This window comes from Chiloscyllium plagiosum, chromosome 7, assembly GCF_004010195.1.
Source record: "Chiloscyllium plagiosum isolate BGI_BamShark_2017 chromosome 7, ASM401019v2, whole genome shotgun sequence".
NCBI lineage: Eukaryota > Metazoa > Chordata > Chondrichthyes > Orectolobiformes > Hemiscylliidae > Chiloscyllium > Chiloscyllium plagiosum.
In genome coordinates, this window is record NC_057716.1 from 49933421 (window position 1) to 49961120 (window position 27700).

The 27700-nt window shown below is 41.4% G+C and overlaps 2 protein-coding genes across 3 annotated transcripts in view; one reads left to right on the forward strand and one right to left on the reverse strand.

Annotated features, from left to right (window-relative positions):
• Positions 1–27700, reverse strand: part of cfap210 (cilia and flagella associated protein 210) — a 190190-nt gene that overhangs the window by 141857 nt on the left and 20633 nt on the right. The gene's annotated exons all lie outside the window — the stretch shown is intronic.
• The window catches only part of klhl23 (kelch-like family member 23), a 39761-nt gene continuing 15442 nt past the window's right edge, over positions 3382–27700 (forward strand). For both annotated transcript variants that reach the window (XM_043693685.1, XM_043693684.1), the window contains exons 1-4: positions 3382–3527; positions 12663–13895; positions 15114–15266; positions 26652–26825. In XM_043693685.1, coding sequence (XP_043549620.1) covers positions 12665–13895; positions 15114–15266; positions 26652–26825 — 1558 coding nt within the window. In that variant the 5' untranslated portion in view covers positions 3382–3527; positions 12663–12664. The remainder of the gene's footprint in view (positions 3528–12662; positions 13896–15113; positions 15267–26651; positions 26826–27700) is intronic.

Here is a 27700-nt window from a genome sequence, read left to right on the forward strand (position 1 = left end):
CTTGACATGCAAATTGGCTGTTACATTTTCCTACAATGACTTATGCTTAATAAAAGTCTGTTATTAATAAGTAGATTTATTAGAAAATCCCAAATCTCTGAAGAGTGAGTGTCAGGTTTCTTTTTTGCTTTTCTTTCTGATAAATATGCTGCTTAAAAACATTTGGCATAGAGAACTTAGACAAGATGTGTATTAAGCTCCTTATGGCTCTGAAAATTGTTCTGAGAAATGGAATGAAGCCTAAGACAATGGAGTTTATGGAGCCTAAGACAGTGTCAGTGGCAACTGGCCACCACACTTGTGTTGAAGTAGGAGAAAGGTTAACACTGCACAATTTTAAAAAAAAAAATGGTGATTGCTTTTGCAAGGAGTTTTTTGCTGATGACATTAGTGTTTCCTAGGGAGAAGTTATTAAATGAAATTAATGAAAAAGGCATGAAAACCCAACATGGGATCTGAGGTGCAAATTGAAAATGGGTCCATGTGACTAGGTTTGCATATGACAGTTAGATGAGTCAATTGTGGACAGCTAGAAAACAGAAAAAGGCCCTTTGGTTCTTGTCCTCCCTGGTCATCAAGAATCTAAATAATCCTACTTTCCAGAACTCTGCCCATGTCTTTGCTTTAATTGCTTAGGATTCCTGCATCTATAACACTTTCAGACATAGTTCCAGATAGCCTCCATCCTCTGGGTAAAAACATTTTTTCCTCAAATCTCCTCTAAACCTCCAGTCCCTTAATCTCAAATATGCCTTATTGACCCTTCTTCTAAGGGAAAAGTGTGTCCTTTCTTCCTCCTGTGACCTCCATAATTTTGTACACCCTTCAGCCCTCCCTGTTAAAGGAAAAGAACACCAACGTATCTAGCTTTTCTTCATAGCTGAAATCTTCCCACCTTGGTAACATTCTGGTTAGTTGTCTCCACGTCTTGAGTGCAATCATATCCTTTTATGTAATGTGAACCAGAACTAGATGTAAACTGCATTTGTTGCCTAACAAGTGTCTTATACAGCTCCACCTGAACTTTTTTGTTCTTGTCTTCAGTGACTAATAAAGCTAAGTATCCCATATGTCGTCTTATCCACCTTAACTACTTGTCCTCCTGCCTTCAACAATCTGAGTATGTACACCCAGGTCCCTCTGATTCTCAGTAGTTCCTAGAGTCCTACTGTTCATAGTGTATTCCATTGCATTTAGTCCCCCCAAAAATGTAGACATCTGAGCATTGGTGAAGATACAAAGATGATACTAGAACTGAAGTTATGTTTCAAAAGGACTTAGCATGTTAGAATACTTTTCTCTAGAATAGTGATACTAAGAGCTAGTCTGAAAGGGATCTGGTAGAGTAGGCTTTTTTAATCGGTGTTCAAAACTAGAACTTACAATTTTATAGATTAAGTCAACACATAATCATGTATAAGACAAAATTCTCAAATCCTCAGATTCATCCTGTCTCTATTGGATTTATGAAGATTGTGAGGCAGGCACGAACTATTCTTCATAGCTGAAGTAAATAGTATAGATGCTTTAGATGAAGGCAGATATGTTGAGCGAGAAAGGAATTAAAGAATGCCTTGACATGAAGGAAGACAGACAGTCAATTTATGTCAAAGGGTGATCTCTGTAGAATAAGTAACAGTACAGCAACAAGTGTTGAATATAAACATGCAAATTATTGAGCACCAAAACTAATTTAAAGGAAATTTGGTGTTTACTGCAGGAAAAATAATCTTCACTTTCAGTTCGCATCCCCCCCATCCTGCTATCCATACTGCCTCTGTTCCTTTTATTCCACAGGTTTTAACTTTGCTTTTAGCCTGTTTATTTGTGTTATGAAGGTGTTGAGGTGCACCAGCTTCCCCGCTCTTTGAGCGGGGAAGCTGGCAAGGACTGACTCAAAGCACAGTGTGCTGAAATTTAAAAAGGTAATATTTAGTTGTGAAACAAATGGCTGGAGCGATGTTGCCATGATACGTAAAAAATTTGAATTTGGAAAATCAGTTTAAACTAATGACATCAAACCAATGAGTCAGTCTGATGGTTTGGGGTATATAAAATCAGGTATTTTGAACAGTTCGCCAGAACAGCAAAGAAAAGCCACGTACCAACGGCCTGCACGCAGAATAGTTCTCTGAAAGGTTCCGGTCCATAAGAAATTTGTGCAGCAGAACATGGAAGAAAAGACAACCCTGGAACATCTAAAGAGGAAAATCTACAAAGGAGAATCGACACAGATGTCTGTTTTTGAAATGTGATTTTTCTTTGCAAATCTTAATGGGGGTTTTTATCAGACCAGTATTGTAAAGTGGGAGGTAAAGATAGGTTTAAGAGAAATTAGTTGTAAGTAGGTGTTGTCTAATGTTTTCTTTTGGACTTAACAATTTTATTTTATTTTCTTAAATGTCACTATTTACGATAGTTCTTTGCCACTCGAAATTTCACAGATTACGGCCTGAGCTCAACTTTTCTGAGTCTCCAGTTTAAATTGGTAGAGGGGTTTACCCTGTGTCATAACATATGGCACTTCATCAAATGCCTTTGGAGGTGGATGTACACAACGTCAACCCCTTATTCCTATTACCTCATCAATAAATCTAAATCAAATTAGCTATACATAATTTTGCTGGAACAAATTTGTGCTGGTCTTTCAACATAAGTTAAGGGGGTGTTTGATGTTAATTCCTTAGAGCACACAGCCGACCTTATATCAGGGAATCTTGAATTCATCAACCATGAAAGACAAGGGGCAGGGTTCACATTATAAGCTCCACAGTTTGCAAAACTCAGGTTTGAATCACAATGAACAGGCAACTGCGCAGAACGAAACAAACAAAAATAGGCAGATGTTGCCTCCTGAGTAAATCCGTTAAACTTTCCTGTGGAGTTGTCATGAACATGAACGTTCCTCACATTAATTTTGCCCCCAAACATTAATACAAAAATTCCGTTTACTTCAATGAAATTAATTCTTGAAGGTTATCCAGTAGTCACTAAAATAAAACTATTTTGTTATTATGAAGCCGGATTAATGCATATCTACGAACTAGCAAGCCATTTTTGTAAGATGGCCCGAAGATCCAGGCATGATGAGAATGGATGGAATGTGCGAAGACTTTGGAAGGCAGCTCGAGCTCCGTTTCATCAGCATAGAGTTTGCAGAAAACAATACGTAACAAATAGGACTTCGCAGCTCATGTTGACGTACACTGTTTTCTGGTGTAATATGCCTTATAATAGGTCAAGTGCTCCAAATAAAAAAGCAGACTTGGCCCTAGAGATTCACATATATGTAAGTGGAGCTGGTGCATGACCTTGGTGAACTGTAGCAGCTGATCAAGTCAACTGTCTCCTATTCCAAAATAGGACTGGAACTCTTGAGTTCACTGGATTAAATATACCCTATTTGCTACCCAGTGTCTCCACAACCATTTACTCTAATGTATTTCATTCGGTCTGTGATGTGGCTACAAACAATAGCTTCTGGAAATTGTTATCTCTGTGTTCTGGTGAACATAATCGTTTGAAAGGTATATTTTGTTATTATTTCCAGTGTGTGGTTGCTGTATTTTGAAGATCAATCCATTTCTATACGTCTTGGATAATTATTTATAAACGATTGTTTTTTATTTTTGACTGAACAATGGCAACAGTATGCGTCTGAACTAAAAAGATTACTTTTGAAAATATGAAATAATTGTCAGTTTTATAATCAGAAAATTCAGGAAACAAGTTGTAACCATAATATCGATTAAACCAAAAACGACGAGGTAATTGGATATTTAAGGAGTATTTAAGGACAGTTATGCTAGGACCACAGTATCTTCACAAGTTCTTGGCACTAACGAAGCTCAATAAATAAAAACGTTATTTAAAGCGGATAACCGAAAACAACGCATTATGGGACTTTTCATTTGTGCTTGTTATTTAGGATATCTTATTATCCAAATATATGAGTTGAACAAAATTGTTTCAAACAACATCCAAAACAATCACGCTTGCTGTGAATGTAAAACTGCTGTTTGAGGTCAAGTTTAGTACATGGTTGCTAATTCAAACTGACTATTGTATTGAAAATGAGCAGTACAGCTCCAAGATGCAACTAAACAATATTGTATTTAGTTGACGATTGCATTTGTGTGGTAAAAGTTAAGGGAGGTATCGTCGGAGAACCGAACAATTTTCGTTTTGGGCGGTCGAAGTACATTTTCCCGTTGATGATTGTGGATTTGGTTTTTCTCATGTTCTCCAAACGTCAGTGTGTTTTCTAACATGGGTTTCCCCTTTAATATTGTAAGCCATCGGTGCTTTTATCTTCAGAAGCGGACAAGGACTTAAGGACTTGTTCCAGACGATGTTACTTCCGACAACTGTGACCGTTTCAAACATCAGATGAAGAGAGCTGATAGGGATGGGTTTGCTTCCATTCCAGTTGGGTTAATATTATTGCTACTCTGCATTGTCTCACCAATACGGTCACTGCCCTGTAATTCTTTACCAGTAGTGTCAGGGTCATAGGAACTAGGAGCAGGTCATTCAGACCCTCAAGCCTGCCTGTTCTGCCATTTAATAAGATTATGGTTGAGCTAATTGTAACCTCAAATCCACATTTCTACCTATCCTTGATAAACTTTCACTCTTTTGCTGAACAATAATTTATCCAACTGTTCTAAAAAAATATACAAATACTTGTTCTGACCTTTTCTATCACACTACTAACTTGTGACCTGTGGATGGTGAACAGACTTTAGGCAATTGAATTAGAGACCGAAGGGGCAACTTTTTCACGCAGAGGGTGGTACGTGTATGGAATGAGTTGCCAGAGGATGTGGTGGAGGCTGGTACAATTGCAACATTTAAGAGGCATTTGGATGGGTATATGAATAGGAAGGGTTTGGAGGGATATGCTGGCAGGTGGGACTAGATTGGGTTGGGATATCTGGACGGCATAGACAGGTTGGACCGAAGGGTCTGTTTCCATGCTGTACATCTCTATGACTCTATGCATTTCTGGCCTTTGCCCAGAATAGAGTACAATAACTGGAGCCCAGGGCTCTCAGGGGCCTATTGTACTCAATTTAGTGGGGGGGGGAAGGTTTATTGGAACTACTGTACCCTGGTCAGAAACAGTTGCAGCACTTGGGTCAGGGGCAAAGCCTCTGCACTCAGGTTGGGTTCAGAGGCCACTGTGCTCTGGTAGAGGACAGACCACAGGTCCGTGATTTCTGTTCCTCGCCTTACTTGCAGCCACGGTGTTTATAAAGCCAGTTTAGTGAAGTTTCAGGTCAATGTTGGCCACAGGTTATTGATGGCATGGGATTTGGCAATGACAGTGTTGTTGAATGTCAATGGGAAGTGCTCAGACTTCCATCTTGTTACAGGCGGTTATTATTTGGCACATATGTGGAGTGACTGTTCCCTGCCATTTATCAACCAAAGTCTGAATGTCATCAGGTCTGCTACATACAGTTACTCATAAAGAGTACTTCAACCTTCTCCTAGGTGTTCTTCCTTTGTGTGACAGACAAGAGACAGGGAGTCAATTCAGAATTTAATTAAACAAACACTTTATTTAATTCTTCATGTATCAATATAAAACACATATTCGTGGGAACATTTACTACTTACCTCATTTAACTTCAACTTAACTCACTTCATTTTAACTTAATTCGCATTTAACTCTAATTTTAACTGTAAGTTTGACTTGAAACAAATACCACCTGATTTGAGTAAAGCGGCCAACTTTTGCTCTCAGTGTAGATCTTACCTTGAGGTCTCTCTGAAGATAACTTCAGGGCAAGTAGTCACTCAGGAAAAATCCTTTGTGCTGTTAATTTTACACTAAAGCCTGCTCACTCTTCCAGATACTTCTCTGGCACTCAGCCAATGAATTGACCAAAACCTGATCACAATGTTGGATCTCAGCCAAAGGAATTTACTGGTAGACAATTCTCAAATATTCATACCTAGTTACAGTCACATACTATGCTCCACGTAAGGTAATAGGTGATGCTAGTATGTCCAGCGGATCACTCTGAATACTTCCCTTATTTGGTCAACACAGGAAAGTGCAGATCACAGCTTACAGGACATATCTTGGCTGCATTTTAATCTTGGTCAGAGTTTAAACTAGCTTGACCAAAGTTCCCAATATGCTTGATTGTAACTCTTAACCAGTCTTGTAGCTATTTCTGCTGCTGACCACCTGACCACAATTCAGACAGACAATACTTCCTTTTCTGAGGAACACTAAATGGAACTGCAATCAATAATGGACATTTTCTCCCAGCCCAACTGCTTGTTCTGTGGAGTCCGTGGACCACGTGTATATTGGGTGTGGGCGTTTGCACTCCCTTTTTGATTTTCTTAAAAACCTCCTCCTCTGCTTTTGGTTGCACTTCAGTCCCACGCTCCTGATCTTCGGTCACCCGGTACAGAGGAGGGAGGGCAGGGCTGAAGACCTCCTCGTGGATCTACTCCTGGGCCTGGCCAAACTGGCCATAAACAGGTCCAGGCAGCGGGCCGTGGAGGGGTCGTTAGGGCTGACTGCCTGCCCCTCTTTCGCAGTTACGTTAGAGCCCGGGTGTCCTTGGAGAAGGAGCATGCGGTCTCCACCAACACTCTGGAGCTGATCAGGGAGAGGTGGGCACCGCAGGGAGTGGAGTGTATTATTTCCCCCTCCAACTCTATTTTGATTTAATCCCTGCCCTCCACTGTTTGATCACACAGCATTGCCCTTTGATGTGAAGGGCACTGCTTGTCACTGGCCACTCGGGTGTTTCCTTTCTTCCTGGTGGTGGAAACCGAATAACGATTTGTACACCTTGTGTCTGTCACTGTGTCTCACACCTGCACACACACAACATGGGTGTTGGGGAAAAAATAAGCACTACTGCAGTTAGGCGGTAGTGTGGGGGTTAAACAAAAAAAACCCAGGTGTGTCAGAGGTTCTGTTCACTCTGAGAGCTGGCTCTGAGGGAGCTGGATCAGTGTGTGTGTGTGTGCGCGAGAAAAGAAGAAAAAAAAGATTAAAAAAATGGACATTTTCACTTCTGACCTTAAGGTTTTGTTCTAGGAGGTCAATCAATGAAGGATAGAACTGGAGTCAATCTTTACACAAACTTACATTTATATTCAAATATACATCTTCTAATCTAACAATATTGTTGTGTTTTGTCCATGTGTAGAACTTAAATAACTCCTTAATAAATACACACAGTCCTGGTATATTTAAACAGTTATACAATTGGTGATCCTTTTCTTGCTTTCCAAATAAGAAATTACATGTAAAAATCAACACTTCAAAACAAATTAAGACTAATAAGTGTGTATTCTGCAAAGAGTATTATGAGATATCCTTTATCTAGGACCCCCAAATTTCTTTGTACACATTTTTCATTTGGTACACAAAAATCAGTTGATCACTTGTAGTCATGTATATCTTAAAGATTTCCTTTTCTCGCCTGTATTCATGTCGTAGAGCTGGTCAGCATGGAAACAGACCCTTCGTCCATTCCAACCAGATATCCTAAATTAGTCTAGTTCCATTTGGCCCACATCTCTCTGAACCCTTCCTATTCATATAACCATCCAGATGCCTTTTAAATGTTTTAATTGTACCAGCCTCTACCACTTCCTTTGGCAGCTCATTCTATAAGTGCACCACCCTCTGCATGAAAAGATTGCACCTAGGTCCCTTTTAAATTTTTCACCTCTCACCCTAAACCTATGTCTTCTAGTTTAGGTCTCCCTCACCCCAGGGAAAAGACCTTGTCTGTTTACCATGTCCATGGCCCTCATGATTTTATAAACCACTATAAGGTCACCCCTCAGCATCCAACACTCCAGGGAAAACAGCTCCAGCCTATTCGGCCACTCCCTATAGCTCAAACCCTCCAACCCTGGTGATATCCTTCTTCCTCTGGCAGTTCATTCCAGATATGCACCACCCTCAGCTTTTGCAGCTTAGGTGCTTTTTAGATCTTTCCCCTCTCACCTTAAACCTATCCCCTCTAGTTTTCAACTTCCCTACCCTGAGGAAAATACTTTGACTATTCATCCTGTCCATGCCCCTCAGCCTCTGAAGCTGCAAGGAAAATATCTCGAGTCTATTCAGCCTTTCCCTACAACTCACACCCATCAACCCTGGCAATATCCTTTCTAAAGCCTTTAAAGTTTCACAGCATCTTTCCTAGAGCAGGGAGACTGGAATTGAATGCAATATTCCAAAGTAGCCTAAATAATGTCCTGTTCAGACACAACATAATCCGCCAACTCCTAAACTCAATGCACAGACCCAGAAAGGCAGGTGTACCAAATGCCATCTCTACTTTATCTACCTGCGACTCCGCTTTTAAGGACATATGAACCTGCACTCCAAGGTCTCTTCGTTCAGCAACACTTCTCAGGACCTTACCATTAAGTGTATAACTTAATTTGCCCTACCAAAATATAACATCTCATATTTAGCTAGATTAAATTCCATCTCCCACTCCTTGGCCCATCGGAACAAGTTCTCATTGTACTCTGTGGTAACCTTCTTCGCTGACCACTACACCTTCAATTTTGGTATCACCTGCAAACTTAGTAAAATATCTCATATATTCACATCCAAATCATTTATATGTATGACAACAAGCACAGAATCCAGCACCGATCCCTTGCGACACAGTGCTGGTCAGAGGCTTCTAATTAGAAAAGCAGCCCTCCCTCAGCACCCTCTGTCTCCTACTTTTGAGCCAATTTTGTATCCAAATGGTTACTTCTCTCTGTATTCCATGTGATCTAGCCTTGTTAACCAGTCTGCCATGCCTTGTTGAATGCCTTATTGAAGTCCATATCGATAATGTTCATCTCTCTGCCTTTATCAATCCTCTTCGTCATTTCTTCAAAAATCTCAATCAAGTTAGTGAGACAGGATTTTCCACGCTCAAAGCCATGTTGACTATTCCTAATCAGCAGCAAGTTTTTTCCATGTCCTTTTTCTCAAACTTATTTTTCTTAAGAGAGTGTACTAGCCCACAATAAACAATTATCTACATAACATGCAATAAGAATACTATCTTCTGTGCATTCTTTATCAAAATATTACTTAAATGGAATCCCTATATCTATCTCCACAAAGGCAATGAGTTTTACCAGTCCTTTACACTGGCTTTCTATTTTCATCATAAGAAATATCAAAGCAGCTTGACTAAAATATCGATCAGAAATGTTAATATGTAATGCATAGCCAAAAAGACCAGATCCACGTTCTTTAGATCACTTAAGGATGAGAACAGTACAATGTTTTTACATTAAACTTTTCTGTGTTTTATTTGCTTGTGAAACATTTTTATATGTATATTTCATCACAGTCCTTCATTCCAATACAGCAAAATTAGTATCTGTGTTAATCTCTCTGCCCAACCAGTTCAGCTGACCAATCAAGCTTCACAATTGTTTTAGTCTCTTCTTTCGGAGTGGATCTGGTATGATTAACTTGAATGTGAACAATGCTGTCTAGAAAGGATTGTTGATTTAATGTTATTACAGGCCCAAGTTTCTGAAAAACAAAATCAATATATTTTAAAACTCCACAAGCCTGACACCCAACTTTAAATTCTACTGATTATATTAAAAATACTTTTTGAATATTTGCAGATAATTTACACCCTATACATAAGCCAGCAAAATTTCTATTTCCATAGGTTGACAATCCTCTGGGAAAGACAATGCTCCTGATACCTTTCTAGTTCTTCACTCATGTCATGTGTATGCATGTTCCTTCTTTACCTGTCCAAACAGGGTGAGCTCCCCCCATCCCTTTACCCATGGGTCCGGTTTCCATGGTTTCAGTTACCCGTGGTCTACTGCAGCCTGAACATATTACAGAGAACATTCCAGAACTAGGGACTGGGGACTGCTGGAAAGATTTGTTTCCCATTTAAATGAATGGGTTTGTTCCTATCCACGGTTTCGGGCTCTGTGATAGGTCTCCCCAGGGAGTACAAGAGGGACTACTGCACAGGTAACCTCTCCACATGGCTATTCCCTTTATTTACATCATGCTGTAAAAGTATTACTTGCCACTTATCAACCCAATTCTGAAAGTTGTCTGGATTTTGTTGTAAGCTGATAACAATGTGTTTTACAGACAAAGTCATTAATGAAACTGAAGGAACTTTCCCTAACCACCCATGAATGAACTAAAGATTTTGTAACACCTTGTGATAAAATGCTGACTTGATGTTGAAGGCATCTGTATGTCAGTTTGTATCCATGCCAAGATCAAAGCTGTGACAATGTCTGGAACCAAGTGATTCTGGCAGAACCCAAACTAAGCATCAATATTATTGGTAACATGTGCCATGACATAAGTGGTGGGTACGTTGTTGGAGGGGATTCTGAGAGATAGGATTTGCATGCATTTGGAAAGGCAAGAATTGATTAGGGATGTTCAGCATGGCTTTGAGCGTGGGAAATCATGTCTCACAAACTTGATTGAGCTTTTATGAGGATGACTGAAAAGATAGATGAGGGCAGAACAGTAGACTTTGTCTGCATGAACTTTAGTAAAGCCTTTGACAAAGGTCCGCATGGTAGACTGGTTAGTAAAGTTAGATCACATGGGATTCAGGGTGAGCTTGCCAATCGGATATAAAATTGGCTTGATGGAAGGAATTTAAAATATCACACAAGACCTGGTTGTGTGTTGTGCGATTTTTAACTTTGTCCACCTCAGTCCAATACCAGCACCTCCACCTCAAGGTAGGAAACAGAGGTCGGTGGTGGAGGGTTGTTTTTCAGGCTGGAGGCCTGTGACCATGGGTGTCCCACACGGATTGGTGCTGGATCCACTGTTGTTTGTCATTTATATAAGCGATTTGGGTGAGAATTTAGGAGGCATAGTTAGTAATGTGGCAGATGACACCAAATTGGTGGAATACCAGACAGTGAAGATGATTATCTCAGATTACAAAGGGATCTTGATCAATTAAGTCAATTGCCTAAGGCATGGCAGATGGAGTTTGGTTTGGATAAATGCGAAGTATTGCATTTTAGTAAAGCAAACAATGGTCGGACTTATATAGCCCTGGTTACTGTTGTCAAACACAGAAACATAGGGATTCAGGTACAAACTTCTTGAAAATTGCAGACAGGTGGTTAAGAAAGCATTTGGCATACTTGCCTTCATTGCTCAGACCATTGAATATAGGAGTTTGGATGTCATATTGCAGTTGAACAGGATGTTGGTGAGGCCACTTCTGGAGTACTGTGTACAGTTCTGGTAACCCTGCTATTGGAATGAATTATCATTAAATTGGAGAGGATTCGGGAAAGATCTATAAGAATCTTGTGGGGACTGGAGGTTTTGAGTTATAAGGAGAGGCTGGACAGGCTGGAACTTTTTTCACTGGTGCATAGGAAGTTGAAGGGTGACCTTATAGAAGTTTATAAGGTTATGAGGGGCATAGAGTGAATAGCAAAGGTCTTTTCTTGAGGGAGGGGGAGTTCAAATCTAGAGGGCATATTTTTAAGGTGATGGGAGAAAAATTTAGAAAGCACTTATGGGGCAACTTTTTCACACATAGGGTTGTTCTTTTGTGGAATGAACTGCCAGAAAGTTGAAAGTTCACTGTAAGTGTTCACAATTTTTTTTAAGGCTCTGTAAATACACGACTAGTCGTTACTTTGCTGTTGACCCTGCTGAAGCAGTTTTCTTATCAGTGACTGGCTTGAAGGTGTTTTCTAAATTAATTAATGGGATGTGTGCTTCACAGGCTGGATATTGCCCATCTCTTGTTACCCTTGAGAAGACCAACTGCTTGTTTTATCTGGTTCAGTTGCAGAAAAGCCTGCTATTAATCAGCTGAGTTGGAGGAAAGCCTGCTATATAAAAAAAACTGTTAACTTAGTGGAAAGCTCATTAAGAACAAGCTACTTAGCTGATCTCTCATCTCTGAAAGGAAAATCACCTTCTTGAATTCAGGGTGAGACCTATTTGATCTTTGGAAAGAGTGATTGAGGAAACAGCCCAAGGTTGTATTTCCTGAACAAACTGATTTTTCAAGTTTTCAGAGATGACCATGCATGACTAGTGACTTGATTATGTGAAAATCACAGCAACAGACTCTTGAAGATTCTGTGCTTTATTCTTTGGCCGTCAAAAATAATCCATTGACCAAAGGATTTTCTTTCCCAGAAAGACAATCTCTGAGAGCAATTTTTTTTTTCCTTTCTATGAGTTTTCATTTGTGTTTTGAGGATTTTTAGAGATATAATCATTTATACTTCCATATTTCTGACTGTATATGTTAATCAATTATTGCACCTTTATTGAATAAGATTTGATTTAATAACAAACCCCTTACTGTGCTTATCAAGAAACCTAGTTGAAAGGTTAAAACCTAATATGAACAAGGTATTTAATTGGCCATTGACTCCAGCATCTGCAGTCCTCACTTTCTCCTATTTAATTGGCCATCTTGGTAACTGGGAAAAGTATTCTCATTTTATGTTGTCACTCATGAAATAGTGGGATTACAGCTACAGTGCACTCCTCCAGCCTCAGACATGACAACATCATGTGGCAAATTAAATATCAACTGATTAAATACAATCACTTAGACTGTTAAATCAAATTATATGGAGAATGCCAATGATAAATTTATTTTTTTTTACAGATATGGCTGTGAAAGGATGTGAACCTTATACTTATGAATTTAAGGATACATATCATTCTGCTGAATTCCTTGATGCGTTTAAAGAATTTTATTGGAATCAATTATTCACTGACATTACCTTGGAAAGTTTCTCAGGACAGCTATTTCACTGTCACAAAGTTGCTCTAGCAGCTTGCAGCACTTATTTCAAAATAATGTTCACAGCAGATATGCGAGAAAAAGCCACTAGGATTATTAAACTTCCTAATATCGATGACAGCATTTTGGATGCACTTGTAAACTATGTATACACATCAGAGGTGTTAATAACCAAACAAAATGTCCAAAGCCTGTTAGAGACTGCTGACCTCCTACAATTTATATCTATTAAAAAGGCATGTGAAAACTTTCTGGTCAGACATCTAGATATTGACAATTGTCTAGGAATGCATTCTTTTAGTGAATTCCATACTTGTAAAGACTTAGAGAGAGAGTCTCGTAGGATGATCCTCTCTAGATTTGAAGATGTTTCAAGACAAGATGAATTTTTAGATATCAACAAGGATAAACTACTCTTCATTCTGTCCAGAGAGAACCTTAATGTATGGAAAAAAGACATACTTCTGGAAGCCATTATTAAGTGGATTGCATATGATATAAAAAATAGAATTGAATGTTTGAAGGAGTTATTAAAATACATTAAAGCTGATTTGGATGAAGCGTACCTCAGAACAGCACTTGAGTTGAATGGGCAATACCTTCTTTCAAGCGATATTAAGATGCATTCTTTAAAATGCCATGTTCTTAAACCAAATGAAAATGGTAATATAAATTCACAAACTTGCAAAAAGTCAACATGTGCTATGTATATAGTTGGTGGTTATTATTGGCATCCACTTTCAGAGGTGCATATTTGGAATCCTTTGACGGATTTATGGACACATGGTTCACCAATGCCTGACCACAAACGAGAAAGTTATAGTGTTGCTGCTTTGGGATCAAACATTTATGTGACAGGTGGCTACAGTTCAGATAGCCTGGAGGCCCTGAACACAATGTGGATTTATAATTCAGAAATGAATAACTGGACAGAAGGGAGCCCAATGTTGAATGCTCGTTACTATCACTGCTCAGTGGTGATGCATGGATGCATCTATGCAATGGGTGGCTACAGAGGTGGTGCTCCAGCATGTGAGGCTGAGTTTTATGATCCTCTGAAAAGGAAATGGATTTCAATTGTAAATATGTTAAAAGGTATGTGATAAATTTCAGTGCCAGTAATCAAGTAGAGGTGTAAGCTGCAAATTGTTTCTGATTGAAATTAAACAAGACTCTGACATCATAGCCCAAATCTTAACCAATCTCACTCAATCATAATGGGGTTCGACTGGATGGGATGGTTGTTTGATAAACTAAGCTGATTCATGCTCTTTTGAAGTCAACAGAGGACAATATACAGTCCCATTTATCTTTAAAAATGTTGTTAGAATTTAGATAAGTGACTGTATAAGACTGTATAAGATATGGGTGTACTTTTTGCAAAATGGAGGTGGGATCATGTGCATGTAATGGTAACTTCCCTGAAATTGATATTGAGTCAATATTCTGACATCATCCACTCTTTTCTTTGGTTTCAAGACAGCAGTTTCTGAGTCCAGAGCGAAGGTCCTTGAGTTTGGCAGACAATCAATTGACTAAAAGGACAATAAGAGTCTTTTGAACCATGAATTCTTTCTTGTCCATAAGTACAAAGATTCCATACTTTGTCTGCACTAGGTCAGGGACACCCAGAACTGTGCACAGCTGATAGAGCTTCTTCAATGAAATAGTTAAGTAGGAAGATCTCTGATCAATTACATTTAAGAATTCCAGCCATAGCCAGGTGAGAAATTGATGTTCAAAGTACTTCTGCTATCGTTGCTCAACAGATGACAGACAACTTTTCGGAAGGTATGTAATCTGCCTAGCACTTCACAATTACTGATCTCCAATACAGCACACAAGTCGTTAATGGAGCTCCATGTTCCACGTCTGTTAAGAAACAAGAGATCAAACCACTGCAATCAATTTCAGTAGCAGGAGGTGCAACATCATCTTTTTTCTCCTGTCTATGTGCCCTTTCACAGGGCAAATGATATGAACACCAAATTTAGCTGGAAGGTAACCAAGTATAAAGATAGAGGTTCTACTTCCTCAAAATGTATGAAATTTGGGAAAGAGCCTCAACAAAACCATTCCCTCTTTGGAAATTGGGTTCTCAAAGCAATTATGGTGGCACCTTTCTGACATGGAATATCCATAAGATTCTGCCTATTTATATTTCAAAATTTTGATAGTGATGTATTTCAACTTAAAACAAATTACATTTGTGAATCATCACTTAAAACGTAACGTACATTAATTTGAAAACAATGCTAGAGTTGCTGTTCCCTCAGGCTTTTATTCAGTCACTACATTAATTCTCATGGGCAGGTGTTGGAAATGCAACAGCTTGTGTCCTCAGAGATGTTGCCTATGTAACAGGAGGTCACCATGGCTACCGAGGAAGCTCCACCTATGATAAAATTCAAAGCTACAGATCGGATCTTAATGAATGGATGGTCGTAACCATTACCCCACACCCAGGTACATGACAAGATTTTTAATAAATTCTGACTGATAAACCTCTCCTTTTGGTTTTCACTTTCAGATCAGTTGCACATAATGACTTGGATTTTCTGGTCACCAGTAAATGGCCAGTGATTACCCCTGGATTTGTCCACAGATTTTTAATGTGCTTTTGGAAATCTTTGTGAAGCATAAACAAAGATGTATTTATTCAGTTAATCAGAAGACTTGCTCGAGACATGGAGAATCTAAATGAGAAATATTAATTCAGGCGGGGTTTACAAATAGAGAGCCCTGTAAAATTTACTTGGTGGTCTTCCCACTGCCTACATTTCCATCCCTGACTTGTCTTATATTTTATGAGGCCAAGGAAGTTCTAGGGTCATCCTGCCTCACCTCAGATGATGATTTATGTGACCAATTATTAGCCACATAAGAACCACTTCTTGTACGATTGCAATTTTGAGGCTGCAGAAGGAGGGAATGGACAAGAAGGTCCAGCAGATTCATCGAGGCTTATGGGAGAGGGGGTCCCTCCTTTTATGGAGCTCTATCTGATCAAAATCTCTCCTTAAGGTCTTCCCAAGTGTTTCCTCCACCATCAGCCTTTCCGATCCAACTCTTTACACATCTACTCCCGAGAACTCCTTCTGGTCCAACTGCAAACCTCACCTGGATTTCTGGCAGCTATAACAGAGGACTTCCTGTAATCCCTTCAATGACCACCTCAGTGACAATACAGAGACTACAGCATCAAACTGGCTGGCAGCTCTTTTGGATGGCAGTCAATACGCGCTCCAATAAAGAAAACTTATCATAATTGAAACTGTACAAGGAAGAAAGTGAAGTATAAACACAGTTGCATTAAAACAAAGATTGCAATTAAGCAAAATCACTAATAGCATGGACTTAAAAATGTGGTATTCTCTGAAGGTATCTGTCAGGAAATGTTAATGAGTGATTAAAGATTAAGGAAATAAATTATGAAAGTGAAGAGAATTTAAATGCAGAATTATTCCACCTTTGTACAACTTCTTTATGGTATTATAACCATTACCCTTTAGGAACCAGTTCACAATTTTTAAACGTATTTACTGATTAGAATTAAGAGTCTAATGATGACCATGAATCCATCGTTGATTGCTGGAAAAAAATCTGGCTCACTAATGTTCTTTAGGGAAGGAAATCTGTCACCCTCCTGGCCTGGCATGACTTCAGACCTACAGAAATGTGTTTGACTCTTAAATGCATTCTGTGCAATTAGGGATGGTCAATAAATGCTGGTCTAGCCAGAGATGCCCATGTCCCATTAATGAATTTTAAAAAGACTGTGACCTCTAGCAGATTTTCACATGCAATTCTCCGCTGCTCTCTATGAATGCACCATACTTCCATAACGCTACTGTCATATTATCTTGTACTCGTCGGCAGTGAAAAGTGCTTACTGCTGCTAGGACCTTTCAGGATTTAAGACCATAGCCATAAGATGTGGGGTCTGAATCAGACCACTTGTCCGTCAAGTTGGCTCCACCATTCGATCATGTCTGATGTTTTTCACAAATCCATTCTCCTGCATTCTCCCCATAACCCAGGGGCAGCAGCACTGCCTCACAGCAGCAGGGACCCCTGTTTGATTCCAACCTTGGATGACTGTGTGGAGTTTGCACATTCTCCTGTGTCTGTGTGCATTTCCTCCAGTTGTTAGGTGGATTAGCCATGCTAAATTATTCATTGTGTCTAGGGATGGGTGGACTATGCAGATTAGCCTTGGGAAATGCAGTGTTATAGGGATAGGGTCAGGTGGGATGCTCTTCAGAGGTTTGGTGTGGATTTGAGAGGCCAACTGGCCTGCTTCCATACTGTAGGGATTCTAACCCTTCATCCTCTATCTTGGTCATAAATACACAAAATGACTTCACCTCCATAGCCCTCTGCAGCAATGAGTTCCACAGATTAATCAGCCTCTGGCTAAAGAGATTACTCCTCATCTCAGTTCTAATGGATTGTCCCTTCACTCTGAGGCTGTGCCTCTATTTCAGACTTTTCAGTACTCTGTAAGTTTCAATCAGATATCTCTTGTCCTTCTAAAGTCCAATGACTACATACCCAGACTTGTCAACCTCTCCTCATATACAGCAATAGAGTCATAGAGATGTCATAGCTTGGAAACAGACCTTTCGGTCCAACGACCAGATATCCCAATCCAATCTAGTCCCACCTGCCAGCACCCGGCCCATATCCCTCCAAACATCCCTTCCTATTTATATACCCATCCAAATGCCTCTTAAATGTTGCAACTGTAACAGCCTTCACCACATCCTCTGGCAGCTCATTCTATACACGTACCACCCTCCATGTGAAAAAGTTGCCCCTTAGGTCTCTTTTATATCTTTACCCTTTCAACCTAAACCAATGTCGTCTAGTTCTGGACTCCCGGACCCCAGGGAAAAGACTTTGCCTATTTATCCTATCCATGCCCCTCATAATTTTGTAAACCTCTATAAGGTCACCCTCAGCCTCCGACGCTCCAGGGAAAACAGCCTCAGCCTGTTCAGCCTCTCCATGTAGCTCAGATACTCCAGCCTTGGCAACATCCTTGTAAATCTTTTCTGAACCCTTTCAAGTTTCACAACATCTTTCCGATACGAAGGAGACCAGAACTGCATGCAATATTCCAAAAGTGGCCTAACCAATGTCCTTTACAGCCGCAACATGACCTCCCAACTCCTGGACTCAATAGTCTGACCAATAAAGGAAAGCATACCAAACCCCTTCTTCACGATCTTATTCACCTGCGACTCCACTTTCAAGGAGCTATGAATCTGCACTCCAAGGTCTCTTTGTTCAGCAACACTCCCTAGAACCTTACCATTAAGTGTATAAGTCCTGCTAAGATTTGCTTTCCCAAAATGCAACACCTCTCATTTATTTGAATTAAACTCCACCTGCCACTTCTCAGCCCATTGGCCCATCTGGTCGAGATCCTGTTATAACCTGAGGTAACCCTCTTCGCTGTCCACTACACCTCCAATTTTGGTGTCATCTGCAAACTTACTAACTGTACCTCTTATGCTCGCATCCAAATCATTTATATAAATGACAAAAACTAGAGGGCCATCAGCCCTGAGATCATTCTTGTCAACCTCCTCCCCTCCAAGACCCTCCATCCTTCATTAGATTAGGGGCCCAAAACTGCTCACAGTATTTCAAATTCGATCTGACCAATGCCTTATACAGATTCAGCACTACATTTCTACTCTTGTATTCTAGCCGTCTTGAAATGAATGCTAACATTGCATTTGCCTTTCTAACTGCCAACTGAATCTGCAAGTTAACTTATGAGGATCCTGAACTAGGACTCCCGAGTCCCTTTGTATTTCAGATTTCAAAAGCCATTCGCTGTTTAGAGAATAGTCTATACATCTATTCTTTCTATGAAAGTGCATAATCTTACACTTTCCCATATTGTATTCCATCTGCCACTTCTAGCAGAACTCCACTTGTCTTCCTGAAAAAGACCCCTTAATCCCCACTCTCTGCCTTCTGCCAGTGAATCAATTCTCTGTCCATACCACTACCTTGTCCTTAACATCATGGGCTCTTCTTTAGCAGCTTCCTGTGTGGCACCATGTCAAAGGCTTTCTGAAAATCCAAATCAATCAGGTCCACTGGCTCTCCTTTGTCTAACCTGCTATTTACCTCGTCAAAGAATTTGCACATATTTAGAGGAATGACTACCACTTGCTAAAGGCATGCTGTCTCAGCCATTTCTTACTATGCACTTCCAAACAGTCCCCAGTCTCTTCATTAATAATGGGCTCTCAAATCTTACCAACGATTGAGGTCAGGCTAACTGACCTAAGTTTCCTGTCTTTTGCCTCCCTCCTTTCTGAACCAGGGGTGTTACGTTAAGTGATTTTTGTCCCTGAAAGATCAACAATCCTTTACAATCATCTCTACTATCTCCTTCAGAACTCTGGAGTGCAGTCCACCTGGTTCAGGTGATTTATCTATCTTCAGTCCTTTCAACTTCTTCAGCACCTTCTCCTTAGTGATGGTCATTACACTCTCCTCTTACTCCTGACTCTTGAAATTCTGTTATGCTGCTGGGGTCTTCCACTGTGAACAATGATACAAAGTACCTATTCAGTTCCTCTGCCACTTCTCTGTTTCTCATCACTCCAGCCTCATTTTCCAGTGGTCCAATGTCCAGGTTTGCCCCTTTCTTACCTTCCTAAATAAAAACATTTGCAGTCTTCTTTTATATTGCCACCAATCTTACCCTCATTTCATCTGCTCCTCTTTTGTTTATTTTTCTTGTCCTCTGCTGGTTTTAAAGCCTTCCCAATCCTTTGACTTCCCATTAATCTTCACACGTTGTGTGCTTGCTCTTCTACTTTTATGCTGTCCCTGACTTCCCTCATCAGCTGAGATTGCTTCATCCCCTCCTTAGTATGTCTCGTCTTCCTTCCGGGTCAATTTCTGAAGTGCTTCCCAATATACCCCAGAAACTCTTGCTGTTGCTGCTCCACTGTTTTCTCTGGTAGGCTGCCCTTCCAATCAACTCTGGTCAGCTCCTTCCTCATGTCTTCATTGTTTCCTTAACTCAACTGTAGTACTGTTACATCTGATTCCATTTCTCCCTCTCAAACTACAGGGTGAATTGTACCATATTATAATAACTGCCCACTGGCGGGGGGGGTTTCCTTCACCTTAACCTCCCTAATCAAGTCTGCCTCACTGTACATCACCAAATCTATAATTGCCTGCTCCCTATTGGGCTCTACCACAAGATGCTTTAAAAAAAACTTCTCAGATATTCCACAAATTCCTTTACGTAAAATCTGCCACTGACTTGATTTTCCCAATACATATGCATTTTGAAGTTCCCCATAATAGTGCCTTTCTTAGATAACTTTTGTAATCCTGATTGATTTCCTTCCTAAATCCTGATTATTGCTAGGAAATCAAGAACTTGTTTTCCTTTGCAGTTCCTCAACTCTATCCACACAGATTCTTAACTTTCTGACTCTCTGCCACTTCTTGGTATTGATTTAACTTTCTTATTAATAAAGCAATCTTGCCCCCTCTGCCCTCTAGGTGAAAGTGAGTACTGCAGGTGCTGGAGATTAGAGTCAAGAGTGTGGTGCTGGCAAAGCACAGGTCAGGCAGCATCCGAGGAGCGGCAAAAGCCTTTCATCAGGAATGAGGCTGAAAGTCTCGGGAGTGGAGAGATAAATGGGAGGGTGTGGGGCTGGGGTGGAAGGTAGCTGAGAGTGCAATAGGTGGATGGAGGTGGGGACAATGGCGATAGATCAGAGAGGAGATTGGAGTGGAGGATGGACAGGTAGGACAGGTCATGGTGGCAGTGCTGAGCTGGAAGGTTGGAACTGGGGAAGGTGGGACGAGAGGAAATGAGGAAACTGTTGAAATCCACATTGATGCCATGGGGCAGGAGGGTCCCAAGGCATTCTACCTCGAGGCGTCGGGTGGTAAGGGAGTGGCAATGGAGGAGGCCCAGGACCTTCATGTCCTCGGCAGAGTGGGATGGGGAGCTGAAGTGTTCGGCCACGGGGCAGTGGGATTGATTGGTGCAGATGTCTTGGAGATGTTCTCTGAAGCACTCTGCGAGTAGGTGTCCTGTCTCCCCAATGCAGAGGAGACCGCATTGGGAGAAATGGATACAGTAAATGACATGTGTGGAAGTGCAGGTGAAACTTTGATGCATGTGGAAGGCTCCTTGCGGCCTTGGAAAGAAGTGAGGGGGTTGGGGGGAGGTGTGGGTGCAGCTTTTGCAATTCCTGCGGTGGCAGGGGAAGGTGTCGGGAGGGGAGAGTCCGTTGTTAGGGGGCGTGGACCTGATGAGGTTGTCATGGAGGGAACGATCTTTACGGAAAGCAGATAGGGGTGGGGAGAGAAATAAATCTCTGGTGGGTGGGGTCCGTTTGTCGGTGCCAAAAATGACGGAGGATGATGTGATGTATACCAAGGTTGGTGGGGTGAAAGTTGTGAACCCAGGTGTTCTGTCCTTGCTGCGGTTGGAAGGGTGGGGTTCGAGGGTAGAGGTACGGGACGTAGATGAGATGCGCTGGAGGGCATCATCAACCATGTGGGAGGGGAAATTGCAGTCTTTAAAGGCGGTCAGCTGATGTGTTCTGTGGTGGTACTCGTCCTTCTGGGAGCAGATGTGACAGGGGCAGAGGGATTGGGAATAAGGGATCGCATTTTTGCAGGATGTAGGCTGGGAGGAGGTGTAATCCAGGTAGCTGTGGGAGTCGGTGGGTTTGTAAAAAATGTCAGTTTTGAGTCGGTTACCGTTGATGGAGATCGAGAGGTCCAGGAAGGGGAGGAAGTTGTCAGAGATGGTCCAGGTGAATTTGAGGTCGGGGTGGAATGTGTTGGTGAGATTGATGAACTGTTCAACTTCCTCATGGGAGCATGAGGTGGCGCTGATGCAGTCATCAATGTAACAGAGGAAAAGGTGGGAAGTGGTGCCGGTGTAACTCCGGATGATGGACTGTTCCACGTAGCCGACAAAGAGTTGGGGCAATACGGCTGCCCCAACTACCCCTTTCGTTTGGAGGAAGTGGGAGGATTCGAAGGAAAAATTGTTGAGGGTGAGGACCAGTTCAGCTAAATGAATAAGAGTGTCAGTGGAAGGGTACTGTTGGGAAAGGAAGAAACGCAGGGCTTGGAGGCCCTGGTCATGGAGGATGGAGGTGTGGAAGGGTACTGTTGGGAAAGGAAGAAACGCAGGGCTTGGAGGCCCTGGTCATGTGAGGATGGAGGTGTAAAGGGACTGGATATCCACGGTGAAGATGAGGTGTTGGGGGCCAGGGAAATGGAAGTTTTAGAGGAGGTGGAGGGCATGGGTGGTGTTCCGAATGTATGTGGCGAATTCCTGGACCAGGAGGAATAGGACAGAATCGAGGTATGAGGAGATCAATCCAGTGGGGTAGGAGCAGGCTGAGATGATAGGTCGGCTGGGTTGGTCAATCTTGTGGATCTTGGGTAGGAGGTAGAACTGTGCAGTGTGGGGTTCCCGAACTATGAGGTTGGAAACTGAGGGTGGGAGATCCACTGAGGTGATGAGGTTGTGTATAGTCTGGGAGATGATGGTTTGATGATGGGAGGTGAGGTCGTGGTTGATGGGGCGATAGGAGGAGGTGTCTTCAAGTTGGCATGGGGGTGGGGTGCAGTGGTAGTTTGGCGCACTGACCACTACACCGCTGAAGCCAGATGCCAACTTGAAGACACCTGATCCTACCACCTCCTCGACCACGACCTCACCTCCCAATACCAAATCATCATCTCCCAGACTGCACACAACCTCATCACCTCAGGAGATCTTCAACCAACAGCTTCCAACCTCATAGTTCGAGAATGCTGCACCGCCCATATCTACCTCCTACCCACAATCCACAAGCCTGACCACCCCAGCCGACCTATCGTCTCAGCCTGCTCCTGCCCCACTGAATTTATCTCCTCATACCTCAGTACTGTCCTATCGCCCTGGTCCAGGAACTCCCCACATACATTCGGGACACCACCCAGACCCTCCACCTCCTCCAAGACTTCCGTTTCCCTGGCCCCCAACGCCTCATCTTCAGCATGGACATCCAGTCCCATATCTCCATCCATCATGACCAGGGCCTTCAAGCCCTCCGTTTCTTACTTTCCCGATGTTCCCATCAATACCATTCCACTGACTCTTATTCGTTTGGCTGAACTGGTCCTCACTTTCAACAATTTCTCCTTCGAATCCTCCCACTTCCTCCGATGAAAGGTGCAACCATGGGCACCTGCATAGGCCCCAGCTATGCCTGTCTCTTTGTTGGCTACATGGAACAGTCCATCCTCCATAGTTACACCTTTTCCTCTGCTACATTGATGACTGTATCAGCACCAGCTTGTGCTCCCATGAGGAGGTTGAAAAGTTCACCAATCTCACCAACACATTCCACTCCGACATCAAATTCACCTGGACAATCTCTGACACCTCCCTCCCCTTCCTGGACCTCTCTATCTCCATCAATGGAGTTAAAAATCACACAACACCAGGTTATAATCCAACAGGTTTAATTGGAAGCACACTAGCTTTCAGAGCATCGCTCCTTCATCAGGTGGTAGTGGAGGGCTCAATCCTAACACACAGAATTTATAGCAAAAATTTACAGTATGATGTAACTGAAATTATACATTGAAAAATTGATTGTCTCTGTGTTTGTGTGTGCGCGTGTCTGTCTGGGTTGGGGGTTGTGAGTGTGAGAAAGTGTATGTGTGTGTGTAGTGAGTGCAGAGTGTCTTAAGTCCATGAGAGGGTGCATGGGTGAGTGTGGGAGTGTTTGTGTCTGTGTGCGCGTCTGTGTATATGTGTGTCCGTGTGTATGTGTGTATAGGAGTGCGAGTGTGTGTGTGTAGGAGTATCTGTGTGTGTGTGTATAGTGCAATGGTGGTCACCTGTAACATGGAGACCGACTCAACACTGGCATTTTCTACAAACCCATTGACTCCCACAGCTGTCTGGATTACATCTCCTCCCACCCTACCTCCTGCAAAAATGCTATCCCTTATTACCAATTCCTCCGCCTCAGTCGCATCTGCTCCCAGGAGGACAAGTTCCACCACAAAACACACCAGATGGCCTCCTTCAGAAACGTCTGTAGTAGAGAATTTCACTGATTCACTACCCTTCGAGTGAAGAAATCTTTCCTGATCTCAGTCGTTCAGAGTCTACTCCACATGCTGAGACTGTGTGCCCCAGTTCTAGACTTACCAACCAGGGAAAATATCATTCCTGCATCTAGTCTATCCAGCTCTGTAGAATTTTATATATTTCAATCTGATTCCTTCTCATTCTTTTAAGCTCTAGTAAATACAGACCCAGACGAACCAATTTCTCCTCAATCCTGCCTTCTCTGGTATTAGCCTCATGAACCCCCTCTTTGGCAAGCATATCCTTTCTTAGGTCGGGAGACAAAATCATGTGCAATACTCAGGTGTGATCTCACCAAGGCTCTATAAAGCTGCAGTAAGACATCACTACTTCTAAATTTCAAATCTTTTATAAAGAAAGCCAAAATACCACTTGCCTTCTTAATTGCTTGCTGCACCTGCCTGTCCATTTCATTGACTGGTGTACAAGGACACCAAGATCCCTTTCTTACATCCAAACTTCCCAATATATCATGACTTAATATTCTTCCATTCTGTTTTTCACATTGAAACATATAACTTCACATTTAGACATGTGTCTACCATGTGTCTGCTGACTGACTCATCATGTCTAAATTACCTTGAAGCTTCCTCACAACTCACAGTCCTGCCCAGTTTTGTGAAATAAGGAAGCTTGGAAATATTGCATTTGTACCTTTATTTAGGTCCTTTATATAAATCATGACTGGCTGTGGCCCAAGCACTATTCCTTGTGATACTCCATTAGTCCCTGCCTGCCATTTGGAAAAAGACTAAATTATTCCCATTCTCTGTTCCCCCTATGTCAACCAATTGTCAATCCATGCCAATTGATTATCCCGAAGTCAATGTGCTTTAACTTTACTCACTAACCTCTTAGGAAGGACCTTATGAAAAGCCTACTAAAAATCCAAATACACATCTACTGGTTCTCCTTTATCAATTCTACTAGTTATATCCTTAGCTCTACTGGATCTTTTAAGCACAATTTGCCTTTTGTAAACCTTCTGGTTTTCTCCAATCTCCTTCATACTTTTAAGTATATTTTATATTAGATTCCAGCATTTTGCCCACTACCGATGATAGGTTAACTGGTCTGTAATTATAATTTTTTCTCTCCCTCTCATAGTGGGTTTACATTTGCCAGTCACTAATTTTTGGAATTGCTCCAGAGTCCATAGAATTTTGAAAGACACTATATTACAAGTGATGTTATCAAATGGCTACCACCCATTGCAACAAATCACATTACAACAGATCTTGATAACACATGACTATAGTAAGCCAGCCAATACACTAAATACCACTGCATTTCTACAAAACTTGCGCTCCAGAAATCTGTCCCTTTGGTCCTTATGTTGTTGCAAATATAATGGTGAGCAAGAAGAACCATTGTGGCCCTTAAACACTATTAATGAGCAACAATGGACTAAAATAAGCACATAGTCAGGCTATTACACAAAGGTGCAGGAAGACAGTACTCATCATACAGCATTGTAACACTAGTTCCAATGTCTCTTAAATACCCTTAAAATATAATTTACCTGAAACTACATCTATCTTTGTTAAGTTTGTGTCTGAGAACATAAGAAATGTTATAAAAAGCAAATTGGATAATGGTTGAAATAATTATAATAATGGGTGGAATCTTCTTTCTCAAACCTTTTAGTGTTGAGACCGTTTCTGTTGCCCAATTTTGTAAAGGTCAGAGGCTTTTAACACTGAGGTGTGCAACTTAATACTTAGCCATATTGTTCTGTATTTGCATGTGTTTGGGTTACTAAGGGCTGACTTTTTACTGACCTAGGGATAAGGCTACCTTCATATTTGCTGTACAATAAAGGAATAGCTGGTGGTTATGGACAATGGAGCACAGGTTATTGTGGTATACTCCTGTGGAGGTTAGAAATTCTCACTGTGAGACCAGTGAGAGCTCTGAGTGACATACTGATATGAAGAACAGGAAGGCACAGCAGCTGCTTTTAGCTGAAGCAGATTAAAAATTTACTGCATAAGGCCACGAGAAACGTGCTTCTCTATAATTTCTTCATCCAATGACAAGGGTGTAATGAATGCAGCAGTCTCACCAGTTGCTGCTAAAAAGCTTGTCCACAGCCTCAAAGGTTACAAGACACCTACTGTGAAGTTGCTTTCTGTCAACCATAAACAGCTTGCAAAATTCCAGTTGTGATCAAACAAATGAGGCTAATTAAATAAAAGCAAATTACTGCAGATGCTGGAATCTGAAACCAAAAGAGAAGTGCTGGAAAATCTCAGCAGGTCTGGCAGCATCTGTAAGGAGAGAAAAGAGCTGATGTTTCAAGTCCATCTGACCCTTTGTCAAAGCTGAGACTAATTGCTCTTGTGTGGAGATCTAGTTACTGGGTGGATAGCTACTGGAGCAGGGAACAACCACCCTTTTCTGAGAAATCTCCTGAAAGCAGGAGCTTCTTGGAGATGACCTAATGAGCAGTGGTCTAGATTTTCATGTCTACCCCGCTACCTCTTCAAAGTAGTCTTTACTGGGCTGGTAATATAATGTCCAATTTGGGCCTGTTTCAATTTGTTTATGTCAGCATATTTGAAAATTAAATGTCATGGCATTCAAAGGTTTGAGAGTTGGGGAATAAGATATCTGAAATGGTTGCTCAGAAATAAAAACAACTTTTATTGGGTGAATCTTATAATTGTGTTGCTTTCTTTTTCTAGAGTATGGACTAAGCTCTGTGGCTCTGAATAACAAGATCTACCTTGTTGGTGGCCAAACAACTATCACTGATTGTTACGACACAGAAAAGAATGAATGGAAACAGATAGCTCAAATGAATGAAAGACGAATGGAATGTGCTGCAGTAGTGATGAATGGATGCATTTACGTTACAGGTGGATATTCTTATTCTAAAGGAATTTATCTTGAGAGTGTTGAGAAATATGACCCTGAACAAGATTCCTGGGAAATGATAGGGAATCTGCCCAGTGCCATGCGGTCACATGGTTGTGTAATTGTATATAATGTAGAAGCACAATTGTAATAGGGTTTCAATCTGAAGATCAACCATCATCCAATTGATTGGTGAAACAAGCTTGATGGGCTGAACAGCCTATTCTTGTTCCTAAATGAATGTAAAAAAGTGTATAGATTAGAGGACATACAGACAGATATGACTTGTTTAACTCTAGGATGTGGCCAAGCATCTCATTCTGTGAGAAAATATGGAAATCAAGGAGAATGGGGATCCTGTGGGAAAGAAATTTAACAGTGATTTCACTGAATGGTGGAGTAGAACAAGGAACAAAGAAAATTTACAGGCCAGGAACAGGCCCTTTGGCCCTCCAAGCCTGTGCCAATCCAAATCCACTGTCTAAACTTATCACCCAATTCCTAAGCATCTGTATCCCTTTGCTCCCCACCTACTCATGCATTTGTCCAGACGCACCTTAGATGAATATACCATACCTGCCTCTACTGGCAATGCATTCCAGGCACCTACCACCCTCTATGTAAAGTACTTTCCACGTGTATCCCCCTTAAACCTTTTCACCTTGAACACGTGACCTCTCGTTATTGAATCCCTCAGCTGGAAAAAAAGTTTATCTCTATCCACCCTGTCTATACCCTTCGTGATTTTGTAGACCCCCGCTCAATCTCCTTTTTTCTAATGAAAACAATCCTAACCCCCTCGACCCCTCTTCATAGCTAGCATCTTCCATACCAGGCAACATCCTCGTAAACCTTCTCTGCACCCTCTCCAAAGGGT